The sequence below is a fragment of the Vitis riparia genome, chromosome 4 (assembly GCF_004353265.1).
Source record: "Vitis riparia cultivar Riparia Gloire de Montpellier isolate 1030 chromosome 4, EGFV_Vit.rip_1.0, whole genome shotgun sequence".
NCBI classification, from domain to species: Eukaryota; Viridiplantae; Streptophyta; class Magnoliopsida; order Vitales; family Vitaceae; genus Vitis; species Vitis riparia.
Window position 1 is genome coordinate 7421978 of NC_048434.1, and position 19139 is coordinate 7441116.

General features: G+C 37.8%; 1 protein-coding gene across 1 annotated transcript in view; it reads left to right on the top strand.

Moving 5' to 3' along the window:
- Positions 1 to 19139, top strand: part of LOC117912753 (dynamin-related protein 3A-like) — an 88007-nt gene that overhangs the window by 40530 nt on the left and 28338 nt on the right. Inside the window, exons 7-12 of the mRNA XM_034827447.1 lie at positions 5956 to 6069; positions 7740 to 7788; positions 17029 to 17138; positions 17461 to 17553; positions 17670 to 17762; positions 17881 to 18018. Coding sequence (XP_034683338.1) covers positions 5956 to 6069; positions 7740 to 7788; positions 17029 to 17138; positions 17461 to 17553; positions 17670 to 17762; positions 17881 to 18018 — 597 coding nt within the window. The remainder of the gene's footprint in view (positions 1 to 5955; positions 6070 to 7739; positions 7789 to 17028; positions 17139 to 17460; positions 17554 to 17669; positions 17763 to 17880; positions 18019 to 19139) is intronic.

The window sequence follows — 19139 nt, forward strand, 5'->3', positions numbered from 1 at the left end:
CTGATGTTAGCATTGTTATACCTAATTTCCACTCAATGGTTCAAAACCAATTTGGGGTTAAAATAAAAAGCTTTAGGATGGACAATGCTAGAGATTACTTCAACCAGATTTTATCACCCTATTTTCAATCACAGGGCATTCTCCATTACTTATCATGTGTTAACACACCCCAACAAAATGGGGTAGCCGAGAGGAAAAATGGGCATTTAATCAACACAACCCGAGCCTTACTCTTTCAAGGGAATGTTCCTAAGTCCTGTTGGGGGGAAGCTGTTCTTACTGCCACATACATGATAAATAGAATTCCCTCATGAGTGTTAGACAACAAAAGCCCTGTAGAGATACTTGAGAGTTTCTATCCACACTTCAAAACCTCAAATAGGCTCACTCCTAGGGTATTTGAGTGCACTGTACTTGTTCATGTCCACAGCCAACATAAAGACAAGCTAGACCCCCGAGCCATAAAATGTGTTTTCCTTGGTTACTTATCCACTCAAAAAGGATACAAGTGTTACAATTCCTCAGCCAGAAAATTTTACATCTCTGCAGATGTCACCTTCACAGAAAATAAACTTTATTTTCCAAGTTCTCTGTTCAGGGGGAGATTTCAATGATGGAAGATAGTCCTTGTGAGTCATTTGAACCTTTTGACCTTTCTTATGTCTCAACCCATCGTGATAAAGAACCTGAGTCATCCCTTGTTCCAACTAGTGTCACTCGCAATTTTCCACAGTTTCCTAAGGTGTATTCAAAGGAAAAGGTCATTCCAGAACAAAAGCAGGTCCAAGAATCCAACTCAAACCTTGGGAATGAAATCACGGAAAGATCAGACCCACCTTTACATACACAACCTGGTGAAACTTCCATTGACTCAATAGACAACCTAGACCTAGACCTTTCCATTGCTGTCAGAAAAGCACTAGAGAATGCACTAACCGGCCACTCTATCCACTATCACACTATGTGTCTCTTAAGCACCTATCACCAGCCCACAAGAATTTCATTGTGAGTTTAAACACCACTATCATCCTTAACGCTATTTCTGAGGCATTAGCAAAAAGGGAATGGAAAGATGCTATGAGAGAGGAGATGAGTGCATTAAAAAGGATAAAACATAAGAGATTGTTGAAAGACCGAAAAGGAAAAACATTGTTGATTGCAAGTGGATTTTCACACTGAAATATAAGGCTAATGGATCTCTTGAGAGATATAAAGCAAGATTGGTATCCAAATGGTACACTCAAACTTATGGAGTTGATTATCAGGAGACTTTTGCTCCAGTTGCAAAAATAAATACTGTAAGAATCTTGCTGTCACTGGTTGCCCACTACAATTGGCAACTCCTACAGCATGATGTTAAGAATGCATTTCTTCATGGTGATTTAAATGAAGAGACTTACATGAACATCCCACCGGGACTTGAGGGAAACATAGGTAACAAGGTGTGCAAGCTGAAAAAGGCCCTTTATGAGCTAAAACAATCTCTTAGGGCTTGGTTTGGGAGATTTGTAAAAGTCATGAAAGAGTCTGAGTACAAACAAAGCCAAGGTGACCACACTCTCTTCATTAAGCACTCGACTGCAAGGGGAGTAACTGCTCTTCTAGTCTATGTTGATGACATCATAGTGACTGGAAATGATGAGAGAGAAAAACATGAAGTGAAGCAGAGATTAGCAACAAAGTTTGAGATAAAGGAACTAGGAAAACTGAAGTACTTCCTCGGTATTGAGGTGACATATTCCACACAAGGGATCTTCATCTCTCAACAAAAGTGTGTAACTGATTTATTGGTAGAAACAGGGAAGATTGGGTGTAAACCAGTCTCTACCCCAATGGATCCAAACCACAAGTTGGGAGAAGCTAAAGAAGAACCAGTGGTGGATAAAAAGAATGTACTAGAGGTTGGTTGGTAGGCTCATATACCTTGCTCACACTCGGCCAGACATCGCCTACTCGGTGAGCATGATCAATCAATTCATGCATGATCCAAGAGAACCTCATCTTCAAGCTGCTTACAGGGTGTTGCATTACTTAAAAGGCAACCTCGGGAACGGAATTTTGTTCAAGAAGAACAATACTCTTGCTCTAGAAGCGTACACCGACGTTGACTATGTAGGTTCCCTGGTGGATCGAAGATCAACTACAGGGTATTGTACTTTTCTTGGAGGTAATTTGGTAACATGGAGAAGTAAAAAACAGAATGTGGTAGCAAGGTCGTTTGTAGAATCACAGTTTAGGGCCATTGCTCAAGGATTATGTGAACTACTTTGGCTGAAGATTATTCTAGATGATTTGAGAATCAAGTGGAATGGTCCTATGAAGCTCTATTGTGACAACAAGTCAGCTATCAATATTGCTCATAACCCTATACAACACGATAGGACAAAACATATTGAGATTGATAGGCATTTCATCAAAGAAAAATTGGAGGAAGGAGTAGTGTGTATGTCCTACGTTCCATCAGAACATCAATTAGCTAATATCCTAAGAAAAGGGCTGAGCAGTTCAATGTTTCATGATCTTGTATTCAAGCTGGGAATGGAAGACATCTATTCCTCAACTTGAGGGGGAGTGTCGAGCTGTAAATAGGTTGTAATTGAGCTGTAAATAGAATAAGAGAATTGTTTTCCTATTATGTTAGTTTCCTATTTTTGTAAATAGATAGTTTTATGATTTAGGAATAAGTTAGTTTCCTATTATGTCTCTTGTTTCCTATTTCTTCTCTTGTAATCTCCTATATAAACCGTGTGTATAGTCAATCTAAAAACTAGAACTTATTATTTTTCATCCCATATTTCGTGTCAATACATACAAAAGCAACTAAACTATAGGCAAAATTACAACACAGTTATAGTATATTATTAAAGTTATACAAGGAAATTACAATTAAGGAATATTACACTATGCAGTTGGAAATTAATCAAACTAATTAAGGAACGATTCAACATATAAATCAGGGAGAAATGAGCTCTTTAATCTGTCAATCAACGTGTGTGTACAACCTATATGGGTTTGTCAATAAAGGGTTTGGGTATAGGTAAGATATCCTTTAGAAATAGAGCTTTCTTAGGAAAGTATTTGTGAAGGTTTAGGGAAACAACACTTTAAGACACAAAGTCATTTTAAGTATCTATGGGCCACATTCTAATGAATGGGAGGCCAACATTATTGTTAGGTAGTTGCACTATCGGCCTTGGAAGGCTATTGCTCAAATCTTCTTTAGTTTTCCTCCTTTCACTCGATTTTCAGTGAGTAATGGTTTGAAGATCTACTTTATGGAAGATACTTGATGTGGTTATTTACCTTTTCATCTTCAATACCAAAAACTTTATCTTGGAAACTTAAATTTCACCAAAACCTCTCAGATTATGAAATCAATGAATTAGCCCTCCTCATGTCTTTTGTAGCTTTAGTGTATTTATTAGCTTAGTATCTCGATGCTCGGGTTTGGTCTTTAACCTCCTCGGGTTTGTTCTTAGTTCATTCTTTTAAGCACTTTCTCAATCGTCTACTCCTTTTACTTTAGCTAATTCTCTTTGGAAATCTAAAGCTTCTCCCAAAGTAAAGTTTTTCACATGGTTTATGGCTAGTAGGAGGTTAATGACAATAATATGCTCTAAAAGTGGAGACTTTTTGAAGGTCTTAAAATCCGTAGTGGTGTGTTATGTGTAAGAAGAGTGAAAAATCGACTAATCATCTTTTCCTTCATTGCCCAATCACTTTAGGTTCCTCACTAGGATTGATTGGTTCCCACCTTGTAGGTAGCAAAGATGATAACTATTTCTTTTAGAGGCTTTGGGGGTCATCCTTGAGGGAAAGTTCTATGGAGTATTGTTAGTCTCAATTTAATTTGGACGATATGGAAAGAAAGAACTATGAAGATTCTTTAAGATGTTTGGAAGAAAACATATTAAATCTTTGATGCTAAAGTCTTCATAGGTACTCCTTTGAGCCTTATATTATTAGATTTATGGTCATTGCCACCTGAAGGTTTTGTCAAGATGAATTTTGATGGATATTCTTAAGGTTTTTCTAGAGCAACTTGGAATTGGAGTGATCAGAGATCACTGTAGTACAATGATAAAGATTTGCTCTAAACTTACAGGTGATAGTTTTGCTATTAGGGTTGGGATTCTAGCTATGTTAAAGGGCCTCATGTAGGCAAAAGCTTTGGGGTTTTTTAATCTTGTATTGGAGGGAGATTTTGGTGTGGTCATTTCATAAGTGACTAAAAAGGAAAGAGGCTTACAAAGGTTTGACGGGTGGCTGTGCTAAGTTTTGATATTGGTATAGAGTTGGGGTGCTCCTTTTCTTTGGTTCCTCACTTAGCCAATCCGGTGGTGGACCTTTTAGCCAAAATAGAAGCTGAGTGTTTAGTGTCTTTTGTTGGGAAATTTTTTCTTCCTTGAATTGTAATTGGTGTTTGTTATTGTCAACAAATTTGATTGAAGATACTAGAGAATTAACTCCCGGATTTATGAGATTTAATTAAAAATACTAGAGAATTAATTCCCTAATATATGGGATTGTATAGTTGTATAATTCTTTGATTTTTGAGATTGTATAGTTGTATATTTCCTATTTTATTTGTAGATGATTTATAGGAATTAGTCAACTTTTTGATTTTATGTAGTTTAGTTTTCTAATTTTTTGTAGTATTGTACACTAGAATTGTTGTATCATTTTGTCAGAAATGCAATGAATAATTTTTTTTTTCCACATGGTATTAGATTTTGTTCAAGGTCTTTAAGAGTGTGTTTGGTAAAACTTAATACTTAATGCTTAATTCCTTAGAATACCTTTAAACAAAATTATGATTAAGTTATTAAGTCATATTAAGTTATTAAGTTGATTTACCAAAATCATTTTTAGTTTCAAATTGTAATATTAAGGTACTTTACCAAACATACTTAATATGCTTAATAACTTAAATTAAGTCATCGAGTCATGTTAAGTCAATAAGTTGATTGCTAAATTCTCTTCTAATTTTTTCCCAGTGGTCTTCATTATCATCAATTTTTAGTGGCCTTCATTGTTGCTATTCTCTGCCTTAGCAGCCTTATTTGCTGTCACCATTTTTTCCTTCCCAACAAACTTCTTTACAGTGATATGTCTCTATTTTGCTGTCCACTAAGTTGAAAATCTCAAAAAATATGACCATAAGCATTGCATTCCAAAACCAACCACCCATCGGTCTATATCAAAACCTTTAGCTGTTATTCAGACTTAATGGTCCAATCTATCTGGTATTGTCTCAACATATGTGCATGTTCCTAAAGGGTACATGGGTTCTTTCTCAGAGGGTCAAAGACATCCTTCTAGGGTCTCATGGGTGCTTTATGGAATAGGAGAAAGTTTGTATGGAAGATGACCGTTTTTCTTTTTCTAGATTACCTGAAAAGAGAGAGACAAAAAAATATTTGACGGTTTGGTTTGTTTAATTTAGGTGGTGAAAGATGTATTCTTGAAGTCTTTGCTTTCTTGGTTGAATTGTGTTGGAGAGTTTTCTGACATTACCCTTTTTGACTTTGTTGCTAATTTTGGGGATGGGGCAGGCATGGGTGGGATTTCTTGGCTTCTCATTGTTTTCCTTTAGCCTTGGTGCAACTTGTGTACTCCTTGTGTGATTGGGTTGCACTCAGTTTTTATATGCACTTTTGTTCATTTATGTCATCTTAGTTTGCCTGTCAAAAGGAAAAAAAATAAAAATAAACCTTTGGTACAATTATAGCTTTTTTGACGGTTGATGTCTTTTCTCTAACACCAAGGGAGGAGGGAGAGGGACACTTTGGAACAGTTTCAATGTTATAAACTAAACAATGGAACTTGAAAAGGATTGGGAAAAAGATTATAACAAGATCATGGAAAGAGTTTGGGAAGTTCTTAAGGAATAATGTGATCTAATTCTGTACATTATTATTTACTTCTGTCTTTATTCTTTTTCGTCTGTTTCAGATTCTGGAGCACCACATTAGAATGGTCCTACCAAGTTTGAAGGATGAACTAAATTGCCATATGATTGCTGTGGTAAAAGAGCTGCAGACATATGGAGAAGTAGTGGAATCAAAAGTAAGTTCAGTAGTACAAGGCATATGAGTGATTGGCCTATTTTGAATATTATCTTTTTTTTATTATGTTATTGAGGAGGGCAGAGGAACTGTTTTATTTATTTATTTTATTTTAATTTTTTATAATGAGAATCAAAAGAACTGTACTAATAGAACTGGATGTACAGGGCAAGAGGTTTTTTGCATATAGTTGGATGTGGTCATTTGAGTCCCACACCTGAGGGCTGTTAAATTTAAAGCCATTAACTTGTTCTGAATTTATATTCATTTCCATTGTATCCTTGAATTTAATGTATTTTTCAGCATCTGCTCTTATTCTCCATAGAACATTGAAAATAGTGTCTTTTTCTGTAAAACAAGATGTTCAAGTTTCATTGTGAGATTAGATAAAAAGGATGTTGATGAAACATCTTTGCTAGTCTGTGCTAACCTTTCCATCTAGGTGCCTTGATGAAACAATTTTAAGGATTTTGGCTAAGTTGTTAAGATGTAGGACAACCTTAAGTTATCTACCTACAATCAAATAATAGTTGATTAGGGTTTCGCCTTTTTAAGCTTTATGGAGGGAAGAATGGAATTATGACAGCAGCAAAGAAAGTAAAATCAAGAAGAAAGAGAAAATAATTGTCTTAGGATAAACATTAGAATCTTATTAAGGCCTTGTAGGGTTTCACTAAGAAGAGAAAATAAAAAAATGGGACCATTAAATACATCTTAGTGTGTTACTAAAGCCTTTTTGGAGGTCCACCTAGAAGAGAAAACAATGAAATTTCACCATTAAAGAGGCAAAAATATTTATTATTCATTTTTCTTGGTTATATAGCTGTTAGAAATCTAACATAAGGTTAAGGCCTTTGCATGAGTTGTGAGGATTTGGTCACTGACACCATTAGAACTTCTCTCAGTGAGTTTGTTCTTTAAAGCTTTTGTAGTTTCTCCAATCTTAACTCCTCTTGCTCCTGCCAAATTCATTTGAATTCAAAAGCTCCACATGAGGTTAAGGCTTTTGCATGACTTGTGGCTAGAAAGAAGGTTAAACCAACAATGTGCTATAGGTGGAAGACTTTACAAAGCTGTTGACTTAAACCTCTTTGTTATGTGCTTAGAGAGTAGTGAATCAATTGGTAATCTCTCTCTTCATTGTTCCACTGGAACTTTGGCATAGATTGTTTGATCTTGTCAAGATTGATTAAGTGCTCTCTAGACTCTAGAGGCATAGCGGATATGTTGCTAATCTCTTTCAAGGGTTTTGGTAATTGACTTAACGGTAGAGTTCTTTGAAGAGTGGCTGTTTTATTCTTGATATGATTTTTATTGTGGAAGAGAAATGCTAGTATCTTTGAGGATATACGGGGATTTGATTTACTTCTCCTCCTTAGGGTACTCCCTTCCAACTTAGGTTCTAGGTTCCAATCCCAGCAAGAATTTAAAAAAAATTATATTTTGTTATCAGTTTTGTTTCAAAGTATCACTGTTTTATGTGTTTCACTTGAATTAAACTGGATTGTGAATAAAATTTCATACTTTGTGCTGATGTCTGCTTCTGATTTTTGGATGCACATGTGCAAATATGGATGAACAAGCATGTGTGCTATATGCATGGAATATTTGTTTCATTACGTTTCTTGGGTTTAATACTCTAAAAGCATTTTGTCACATGCCATTAACTAGGTGGAACAAGGGGCAGTTCTGTTGAACATCTTGAAAAAATACTGTGAAGGTGAGAATTGTTTGTTCAGCATTTCTATTTCCCCTGCTAATTTTTGTTTATTATGGCATTCAACTTGTTACAAGGTATATTAAGTTTCTACTTTGTCCTACATTTAGTGTCTATGTTATGTTTTCAATTATTTATCAAAAACAGGAAATTATCTTATTGTCCAAGTATTGTTGCTTTCTCATTGAATATGGATGCACCAAATCCATGGGTGGAAATAGTGAAAAGTCTTACTAATCCAACCTAAAAGTGTACCCAAGTGGGGGAGGGGGGGGGGGGGGGGGGGGGGGGGGGGCGGCGGAGGTGAATTGGGTGAAGATAAAATAACTTTTTATCTCTTTTGCTAGCAATTATTAGAATATTAATGAATGAATGCAAAATGAATCAATATAAAGAGGAGTTAAGGAGCAAGGGAGATTGCAAACAGTGATTCAAAGTGGTTCAACAACTGCCTACATCCACTTACTCTAGCTTCTTTCCTAGCTTGGAGGTACTTCACTATCTCAAGAACTTTCTCAACCAAAACTCTTAAATATCTTGTACACTTGGATTCCTAGGTTCTAATGGACCTTTTTCAACCTAAAAAATACCCATTTTTGACAACATACCCTCATTTTTCTCTTGTAAAAATAACCTTTTCTTTTATTGTAAATAATCAAAATGTTGAAGGGCATTTATGTCAAAATGGGTTACTTTTCAAGTTCAAACATGGGTGGGGTTAAATTTACAAATTTGAACTGATTTCATCCCTTTTAATCAATTAATCCTTACATCAACCAAAGAGTATTCCTCAACTCCTTACACACAGATTCTCTCAAGTACAAAAAGGAATAAATGAAGAAAACTCTTAAAAAGATTAGATATATAAAGAATTAGAAATTTGTAAGTGCTCTTTGATGAGGATGGGCAAGTTTGAATATAATGCACTTGTTTGAATTTAAGGTTGAATGGATAATAAATATGATTTTCAGTTTTTTTTCCTCTTTAAGAAGGTTGAATGAGTAATTAATATAATTTTCAGTTTTTTTCCTCTTTAAATGCACCAAAGGCCAGGTTTAAATTGGTTTTGGTGTCAAACTAGTCATTAGGAATAAAATCTCTAGAATTGGACATTCACATGGTCTTCCACATACTAGCTATTGGAGTATTTAATGAGCTGCCAAGAGCTGTTGGAGGCTAAAAGGCAGATGTGAACGTCCACATGGTTGTCTACATTAGCAAGCGGATGACCAACTCAAATGAAATTGGATTAGTTTTTATTAAGACTCAACCAATATAATGAAATATTTTCAAGCTTAAGGGCACATTGGTTAGGTTGAAAATATTGTAAGAAAACTTAAGGTTCTTCATGAAAGACTTGAGGTACGAAGGAGTCTCCTAGGCTAGGTAGCTCAAGTCATCCTCATGTGGAGCATAAATACTTGAAATACATGAAAGATAAGTCGAATAAAAACTTAAATAGGATCTTTGTGAAAAATCCAAAGTCTTCTTGCACGTTTCTTTTGAATCTTGCAATTTGCTTACTAAAAAGGACTCTTGTAGCATATAAGATGATATAGGTCTTTTGAACCTATGCACTTGAACAACAAATACATCAGTGCCCTTTAACATTTGCTTCGTTACCCAACCGTTGGGCTAACAAATAGCACTTATCTTTATATTTTTTGATAGGATAAAGTAAATATATCAATGGAAGCCCCAAACCAAAAAGTGGTTGCAACCCAATTACACATGGTGTACAAAAGTTGCACAAAAGTGAAGGCAAAAAATGACTAACCTCACCTAGCTAACCCACTCCCACACCTAGTTAACATTTTCTATTTCCCTTTTCCTCTAAAGGTTATATACCTTTTTTAGTGAAGCGGAGATTCACAAAGGCATTCCTCAATTAGATAGGGATAAGGCTCTCGGGCTTGATGGTTTCACCATTGCAATGTTTTAAGAGTGTTGGGATGTAATTACGGAGGATTTACTGAGGGTGTTTTTGGAGTTTCATAATAGTGAGGTAATAAATTGAAGTACAAATGCTACCTTCATTGCATTTGTGCCAAAAAAGAGTTAACTATCAAGATTTCAGATTTTAGGCCTATCAGCTTGATCACACATGTTTTTAAAGGTTATATAGTTGCACTCTTTCCAAATTGGCCATAAAAGACACATAAGGGTTCAACTTCCAAACTGCTTCATGGTTAGTATTGAAAAAATGTCTTGCCAACTAGGAAATTTTCTTTAATCCAATGAAAAAGACTCAAGAAGCTTGTAGACATCTAAATTTTGATGGCTCAAATCACCAATGAAAATTTACCTGGATCCTCAAAAATGACACATTGCAAAATTTAGAAGACTACAAAAATCAAGTCTTGAGGAAAAAAAAAAAAAAATCAATCAAATCAAGGTAAACAATTTTGTTCACTCTATTTCTTGTTCATTCAATTTATAGCATGCAAAATTGATGCTTAGAACTTCAAACAAGATAAAAACCAAAGACCAAAGTCCAAAGACTAGAGGACCACTTACAGTGAATTAGAATGCTAGCTGATGAAATCTTGTTTGTGGAGGCAACATCGGTCATGAGGATTTCTTCCAACTTACCTCCTAAAAACCAGCTTCATAGAGCACCTTGGAATCCATATTACTTTAGATGGAAAAATGGAGAGCCAACTTAGAGATTTGTAGTATGAGTAAACTAAGAAAAATCTGTTCTCTTAAGCCTTCTAGACCAACTTGTTTACCATTTCAACTAGCAATAAACATCATATTCAATTGTAACATGGATTCTGCCAAATCTACCTCCCAGTCAAATAAATTTCTTTTGAAGCGAAGCTCTATAGGCTCCCCTTCCAATACTCTTGTTGAGAGAGAGAGAAAGAAGAAAGACCTTAATTCTCATTAATGTAATGATCTACTTACAATTGAGAAATATATATATATACAAGGCTAGGAGTCCTAACTACCATACATGTGTCCTATATTAACAAGGAAATGTTATACACTATAAATACATTATATTCAACACTCCCCCTCAAGCTGGAGCATATACGTCATATGCACCAAGCTTGTTACAAATATATTTAATCCTAGGACCTCTGAGAGATTTAGTGAAGATGTCAGCTAGTTGATCATTTGAATTAACAAAACTTGTAGCAACACATCCTGATGCGATCTTCTCTCTAATGAAATGACAGTCAACTTCAATATGTTTGGTCCTTTCGTGAAAGACTGGATTGGATGCAATATGTAATGCGGCCTGGTTATCACATATGAGTTTCATCTGTTCATCCTTTCCAAATCTCAACTCTCGAAGAAGATGTCTCAACCATATGAGTTCACATGTTGCCAAAGCCATAGCTCGATACTCGGCTTCAGCGCTAGATCTGGCCACTACATCTTGTTTCTTACTCTTCCAAGATATTAGATTACCTCCAATAAAAACACAGTACCCTGAAGTGGAACGTCTATCTGTGGGTGAGTCAGCCCAATCTGCATCTGTGTAACCAACAACCTGAGTATGACCTCTGTTCTCGTACAACACACCTTGGCCTGGTGTACCTTTGATATATCGAAGAATGCGGATTACAGCATCCCAATGGCTATCACATGGTGACTGTAGGAATTGACTAACAACACTCACAGGAAAAGAAATGTCTGGACGAGTAATGGTGAGATAGTTCAATTTACCTACGAGCCGTCGATATCTCCCGGGGTCTCTTAAAGGCTCCCCCTGTCCTGGTACAAGTTTGACATTCGGATCCATAGGTGTGTCTACCGGTTTACAGTCTAACATACCGGTTTCTTCCAGGATGTCTAAAGCATACTTCCTTTGGAAAAGGACCACAACAGAACTGGATTGAGCTATCTCAATTCCCAAGAAATACTTGAGTTTCCCCAAGTCTTTGGTCTGAAAGTGGGTAAAAAGGTGTTGCTTTAGTTTCTGAATACCATCCTGATCACTGCCTGTAATGACGATGTCGTCCACATAAACAACCAGATAAATACACTGCCCCAAAGAGTTATGATGATAGAAAACTGAATGGTCTGCTGTACTGCGAAGCATGCCAAACTCTTGAACAACAGAACTAAAACGGTCAAACCATGCTCGAGGAGATTGTTTCAAGCCATATAGAGAACGGCGTAACCTGCATACTAAACCAGACTCCCCCTGAGCAACAAAACCAGGAGGTTGCTCCATATAAACTTCCTCGGCAAGATCACCATGAAGGAAGGCATTTTTAATATCCAATTGATAAAGAGGCCAAGAACACATGGCAGCCATGGAGAGAAGCAGACGGACAGAAGCAATCTTGGCAACCGGAGAGAATGTGTCACCATAATCAGAACCATAAACCTGAGTATAGCCTTTAGCAACTAAGCGGGCCTTAAGGCGATCAACCTGACCATCAGGACCAACCTTAACTGCGTAGACCCAACGACAGCCAACGGTAGATTTACCCGAGGGTAAAACAACAAGATCCCAAGTGCCATTAGAGTGCAGAGCAGCCATTTCATCCACCATTGCCTGTCGCCAGCCTGGATGGGAAAGAGCTTCATGGGTGCTCTTTGGAAGAGAAACAGAGGATATAGCAGAAACAAAAGCAGAATAGGGTGAAGATAATCGATGATAACTCAAAAAATTGTAAATAGGATGAGGATTACGAGTAGAGCGAGTACCTTTCCGAACAGCAATGGGTAAGTCATTAGGAGAAGGCAGAGCCGGGGTAGGTGAAGCCGAAGGGATAGGAAGTGAGTCAGCAGGTGCCTCAGCAAAAGGGAGAGGAGCAACGACATGAGGGCGACGATGATAAACCTGAAGTGGTCGAGGAGGCATAGCATCAGGTGGGGAGACAATAGGAATAGGCAAGACTTCAGAAACAGGAAGAGACTCAGAAGTGGTGGAAAAGAATGGTGAGTCCTCAAAGAAAGTGACATCAACGGAGATAAAGTATCGATGAGTCTCAAGGGAATAACAACGATAACCCTTCTGAAGTCTGGAGTATCCCAAGAAGAGACATTTCATGGCTTTGGCGGAAAGCTTGTCCTGTCCAGGAGTGAGAATATGAACAAAGCAAGTACAACCAAAGACACGAGGAGGAAGGAAATAAAGCGGTTGGTCAGGGAAGAGAAGGGAGTGAGGAATCTGATCATGTAAGACAGAGGAGGGCATACGATTAATCAAATAACAAGCGGTAAGAACAACATCCCCCCAAAAACGAAAAAGAACATTACTATGGAGGAGGAGAGTACGAGCTGTCTCAACAAGATGTCGATTCTTGCGTTCAGTTATCCCATTTTGTTGAGGAGTATGAGCACAAGAAGACTGATGAAGAATCCCATGATGAGACATAAACGAAGTAAATGGGGCTGAAAAATATTCCCTGGCATTGTCACTGCGTAACACACGAATAGAAATATTGAACTGGGTTTGGATTTCAGCATAAAATTTCTGGAAAATAGAGAATAACTCAGCTCGATTTTTCATTAAAAATAACCAAGTACATCGAGAATAATCATCAATGAAAGTGACAAAATACTGAAATCTTAAAGTAGACGCAGTCCGACAAGGACCCCAAACATCAGTGTGGACAAGCTCAAAAGGAGACTTTGCCCGATTATTCAAACGCTTTGGGAACGAGACACGAGTATGTTTCCCAAGCTGACATGACTCACACGGAAGCGACGATAAAGTGGAAAAACGAGGGACCATCTTCTGGAACTTGGAGAGACTAGGGTGGCCCAGACGATTGTGAATGAGGAGAGGAGCATCAGTGGAAATGCAAACTGCAGGAGATGAATCCGAGGTGAGGTGATAGAGGCCTTGAGACTCACGTCCTATGCCAATCGTCTTCCCCGTACTCCGGTCTTGCAAGGTCACAAATTTATCAGAAAATGTAATAGAGCAATTAAGAGTACGAGTGATTTTGCTGATGGAAATAAGATTAAAAGGACATTCAGGAGTATAAAGGACAGAAGTGAGAGGTAGAGAAGGCAGAGGAAGGGCCAAACCAATACCTTTAGCCACAGTTTGAGAACCATTAGCTAAGGTAACAGTAGGTAAAGCAGAGGTAGTAGTAATAGAGGAGAAAAGATCCTTATTACCAGATAAGTGATCAGAAGCTCCAGAATCTAGAATCCAGGGTCCAAGAGAAGATGTGTGGGTAAGGCAGGCAGAGGCATTACCAGGCTGGGCAACAGAGGCAACAGAAGCCTGAGATGCGGAAGAGCTCGGAGGCTGAGGCAGCGGAGAATCAGAGGACTGGGCCACATGGGCAGTGCGAGGAGGTCGTTCATGTAACTGATAGCAACGATCACGAGTGTGGCCAAGTTTATTGCAATAGGCGCAATGAGGACGTTGACCTCTACCTCGGGTACCACTGCGGCCTCCTCGAGAGTTAGTTTGAGAAACTAACACAGAAGAATCTGAAGTGCTATCCAATGGCAAAGTCTGAGTGGAGGAGATACGGAGGAGGCGAGCAAACACATCATCCAAGGACGGAACTGATGAACTACCAAGAATCTGATCGCGGACAGGCTCAAGATTCGGACGGAGGCCAATAAGAGTAAGAACCATGAAGAACTTGTCAAGCTGTGTTTGTTGAGCCCCAACATCAGGAGTAAGAGGCATCACCGTCAAGAACTCCTCCTTAAGAGAGGTAATCTGGCCAATATAAGTAGATAGATCCAAGTCCTGTTGGCTGAGATGGACAATAGCAGAAGCCACCTTATAAAGACGCTGGATATCATTCGTATATAATCCTTTGGCCTGAGTCCAAAATTTAAAACAAGTTTTGTAGGCCCGAAGATGAAGAAGAATCTTGGGATCAACCGATTGCCATAATACACTACATAACTGTGCATCTATCTTCCTCCACTGTACGCGGTCAACCTCAGGGATATCTGCCTCCTGTGTAATCAAGTGATCCTCATATCCTTGACCCATAAACCAAAGTTCAATAGAGGCAGACCAGGAAAGATAATTGTCACTGCCAACCAATTTCTCCGAAGTAATCATAGGAGATCCAGATATAATAGCGGAAAAAATGGAATTTTTAGTAGTCATATCTACTTATCTGGAGAATGAAGTATGTTTGGATCGAAGAGAGCCCTAATACGGCTTCAGATTGCGGCGTGGCACCACCGAAAAAGGGAGACGACCTCAGATCGCGGCGTGGTACCACCAGAAAGGTAGAAGAACACTTCCCAAGGCACGTGCAGGGATTGAAGTGGAGAAAAAGTAGTCGGAGCTTCGCCGGAAAGACTGTTTGGAGGGCCGACGGAGACAAAAATCCCCAAAAGAGGTACGTGCAGGGCTCGGATGGGAGAACCAGGGAGGTAGGGAGGCTGGTCGGCGTCAGGCGAAGCTGGAGGAGGAGGCGCGTCGCCGGAAAAGGCCTCACGCGCCCTCACGCGCCGGCGCATGAGATTCAGCCGCCGGCGGGAAATTTGCGCGTGGACGGCGCGTGGATGAGATTTTGGTGCCGGTTCCTTCACAAAAGTTGTAGATCTCCTCCAGGCGCTCCTTCTGGTATGGTTGGTGTCGGAAAAATACGTCGCCGGAAAAGTTCGCTGGAAAAGTTTGCCGGCGGTGAGTGGTTTCTGTCGACGATCCGACTGACCGGAAAGTATTAAGAGATGGGGAAGGTGACCGGAATGAAACACGGTCACCGGAAGGTTTCCCGGAGTTGATGACACGGGAAACAGAAAAGAATTAGGTTTTCTTCCTTGGCTCTGATACCATGTTGAGAGAGAGAGAAAGAAGAAAGACCTTAATTCTCATTAATGTAATGATCTACTTACAATTGAGAAATATATATATATACAAGGCTAGGAGTCCTAACTACCATACATGTGTCCTATATTAACAAGGAAAGGTTATACACTATAAATACATTATATTCAACAACTCTTAACACCTAAGCCTCTCTAAACTTCCATATTAAACAGCATAGTGAAATTATCTTTCAAATGCCCATCGCCACACTGATTCTCTCTCTTCCTGCTAGCTTCCCAGGCTGGAACCATAAACATCTCTATGCTGCCTGGAACTCTGAACCTTCTCTCTTTCCCCCTACTTTCAGCAATCACTTATTTCCAAAAATTATTATGCCCAGATGCAAATCTTTGAAAATTCTTTCCCAACAAGGCCTTGTTGAGTGAACCAATATTCCTGATGCCTAAATCATCAAAAACCTTTTCTGAACAAATGGTAAAAAGACCACTCTCCCCAAAAGGAAGTCACTTTGAATCTTTTCCAATATACATCTCGCTTTCTTAGAAATTGCAAATTATTGACAAAAAATATATTGTTAGGTTTGGAAAGTGCTCTTCAATGAGATAAGTTTTCTCCCATGAAATTACCTTTGAGAGGAATAGCAGCGGCCTGCTGTCTCTCACCTCAGACCATCATTAGTTTTGCTGGTATTGACAGTTCAATTCGTGTAATTTTTTTATATTAAATTTTTGTTCTGATTTAAACAGAAGTTTTGACACAATTGATGTCAACACTAAAATCTTCAGTTAAAATTGACTCTCATCATACTAACTCTGGAAGTATATCACTCACTGGAAATCAATTGCAGCGAGTTTTGAATCTTTAAGTTGAAAGATGTTTTCCTCTTTTGGGAGGTAGCTTGTTGTTAATAGACTTAATTCTTTGGATGTCCTTGGATTGGCCTTGAGTGGTCTAACACTTATCCTGTTATTTTTTGTTTCATATTGTGTCTATGTTCTAGGGTTTGCCCCAATTCTGTTGCTTTAAATATATGTATATATATATCTCTTGTTTGCCTATTAACAAAGAAGTGTGCTGCTTTTATATTTACAAATTATGATTTATTTTTGTATTTTTTAACTAGAATGATAAATGTTATTTTTTGGTTTTGTGGGATGGGATGGGATGGGATGGTGTTGCTAGATGCAGGGAGAGATGGAGTAATTGCACGCTGCATGTGGTCATTCAATATTTTTCTGTTGCCTAGAAACCCAACTTCCACTTGATCTCCATGCACATAAAATAAGAAAAATGAATTGAAAGAAAAAGAAACCTAGTCCATTCTTATGTGTCTAAAATCTAGATTGCTTTAATTTTTTCTTCCTAAATTGCTCATGGATCTTGTTGACTATATTTGTAATTTTTCAACTGTTTGCATGAGTAAGTACTGCTCATCGTTTTTTCATTTACTGTTTTCCACCTCTTCACAAGTTCACTTCAATTGCTCATTTTCCATTTTTTATGTGTTCATTTAATAGCTTTCTCTGCCCTTGTTGATGGGAAAAGTCAGGAGATGTCAACTAGAGAGTTGTCTGGTGGAGCCAGAATCCACTACATTTTTCAGTCAATTTTTGTGAAGAGCTTGGAGGTGCACATTTTAGTCTATATTCATGGAAAACTTTCTTATTGCTACTTGTCTTTTATGCATCATTATTGTCTATCTGATGTATTATATTTAACCCATTTTAATTTAAAATTTTCCTGGTCCTCACCTGTTTGGGCTGTTGTCTGAATTGATCTGTCTTCCTAACTCAAGGTGTATGCTAAAAGGCCCATTTCTTTTTCCAGGGATCCACTAAATTATGTTATCTATTGTGTGTATATATATATATATTTGTCTGCTGAAAAGAATTTATCAATGTTAGTAAGATTGTAACCACCAAACTGGCCAGTAATTGAAGTATTTGTAGGAGGTGGATCCTTGTGAAGCTCTAACAGACGAGGATATTCGAATGGCTATCCAAAATGCCAATGGTCCAAGAAATGCTTTATTTGTGCCAGAGGTGAGCATCATGATTATGTGTATTGATGCTTGTTGCATGTTTCTTCCATATTATTTATGTTTCTACAAGATTGAACCCATTTCTGATTTGGTGGTTTATTCTCACATTGGAGTTAGGTCCCATTTCAAATTCTGGTTAGAAGACAAATACATCGTTTGTTAGACCCTAGCCTTCAGTGCCTACGATACGTCTATGCTGAACTTCTAAAGGTATGAAATTCCCTTGCCTGGGTGTTTATCATCTCCAATACTATGTAATTTTGGTGTTTCCCATTTGCCCATGCTTGTAAGATCCAGATACAATTGTGCAAATGAAACTTTCTTGCAGATGAGTCATGCTTGTGAGGCACCTGAGGTGCAAAGATTCCCAGTATTGAGAAGGAAGCTGGAAGATGTCATGGGAAAGTTTTTGCGTGATGGCATAAAACCTGCTGAGAGAATGATAGGAAACATGATTGAGATGGAGGTTATCCTGTGCTCTTTTCTTGAAATCTCTTTGTTAATCTCAAAATCTTGATCTATGATATTAATCATTTCGGAATATGTGGGTGACATATCTGGTGTTTCTTGGGTATACACCCTATATTTTGAATAGTAAGGTTGTGCGAAAGTTTTTGTGTGACTTCTAACTCCAAATGATTTAATATTCTTAGGGTTTGAAGGTGTAGATCCTTCTTCTATCTAAGTGGTTCTAGTTGGGATAGACGAACATGATGCTCTGGAGGGTTCATATTTTGAAATTCTAGGGGTCCTAGAATGTTTGAAAGAAGAAGACTTGATCTTCTCCTCCATCAGGATATTGAACTATTTGTTCTATCTTCTCTACTCTTTATTCTATGGGTGGAACTGGGAGGAATTCTGTGATCCTGGAAAATCAACTTCATTCCACATGATTTTCTTAGTGATGATGAAGTTAGATTTACTAATCAAGTTTGATTGGAAGAGAATGATCTCTCCCTTAGGATTGGTGCATAAAGCCCTAAATCCTACACTAGTGGTCATACTCTTATAAGCAAATTTGGTAATTATGGAGATTGGACTGTTTCCTTCCTGAAACCTAAATCCACGAGTCTTAACATGAAGGACAATTGAATCTAAGATGTCAACATCCTTTAGTCTTACTGTGAAATTAGGATAATATTGGAAATAAACTGATCCATCATTTAATCTTGCTTGAACAACTTCAATAATAGAATCTTTATAATCAAGATTTCTATTATCTCTTAAACACATGACAATTGAGGTATTTAAAACTATCCTGACCAATGACTTAGTAGCTAAAATTATAATCTTTCCTATGCCTTTGTATGGATTTGCTATCTAAAAGTCTTATTACTTGATCATCTTGTTCTTGACTTATGGTCTGTTCAATTGTCTTAATTGTATAATATGAAAAAAACTTAAAGGGTCATTTCTTATAAATTTCTTGGTGAAAAAGCCCCTAAGTTCAATGGGGTAACACCTAGAGGGTGGGTGGGGTGGGGTGGGGAGAATGGGTGTATTAAAAAATTTAAATAAAGATTTATATGTTATACCTAAATTTTATCTTGCGAGATATCAGAGTATATCAATTCTTTTATTGTAGGC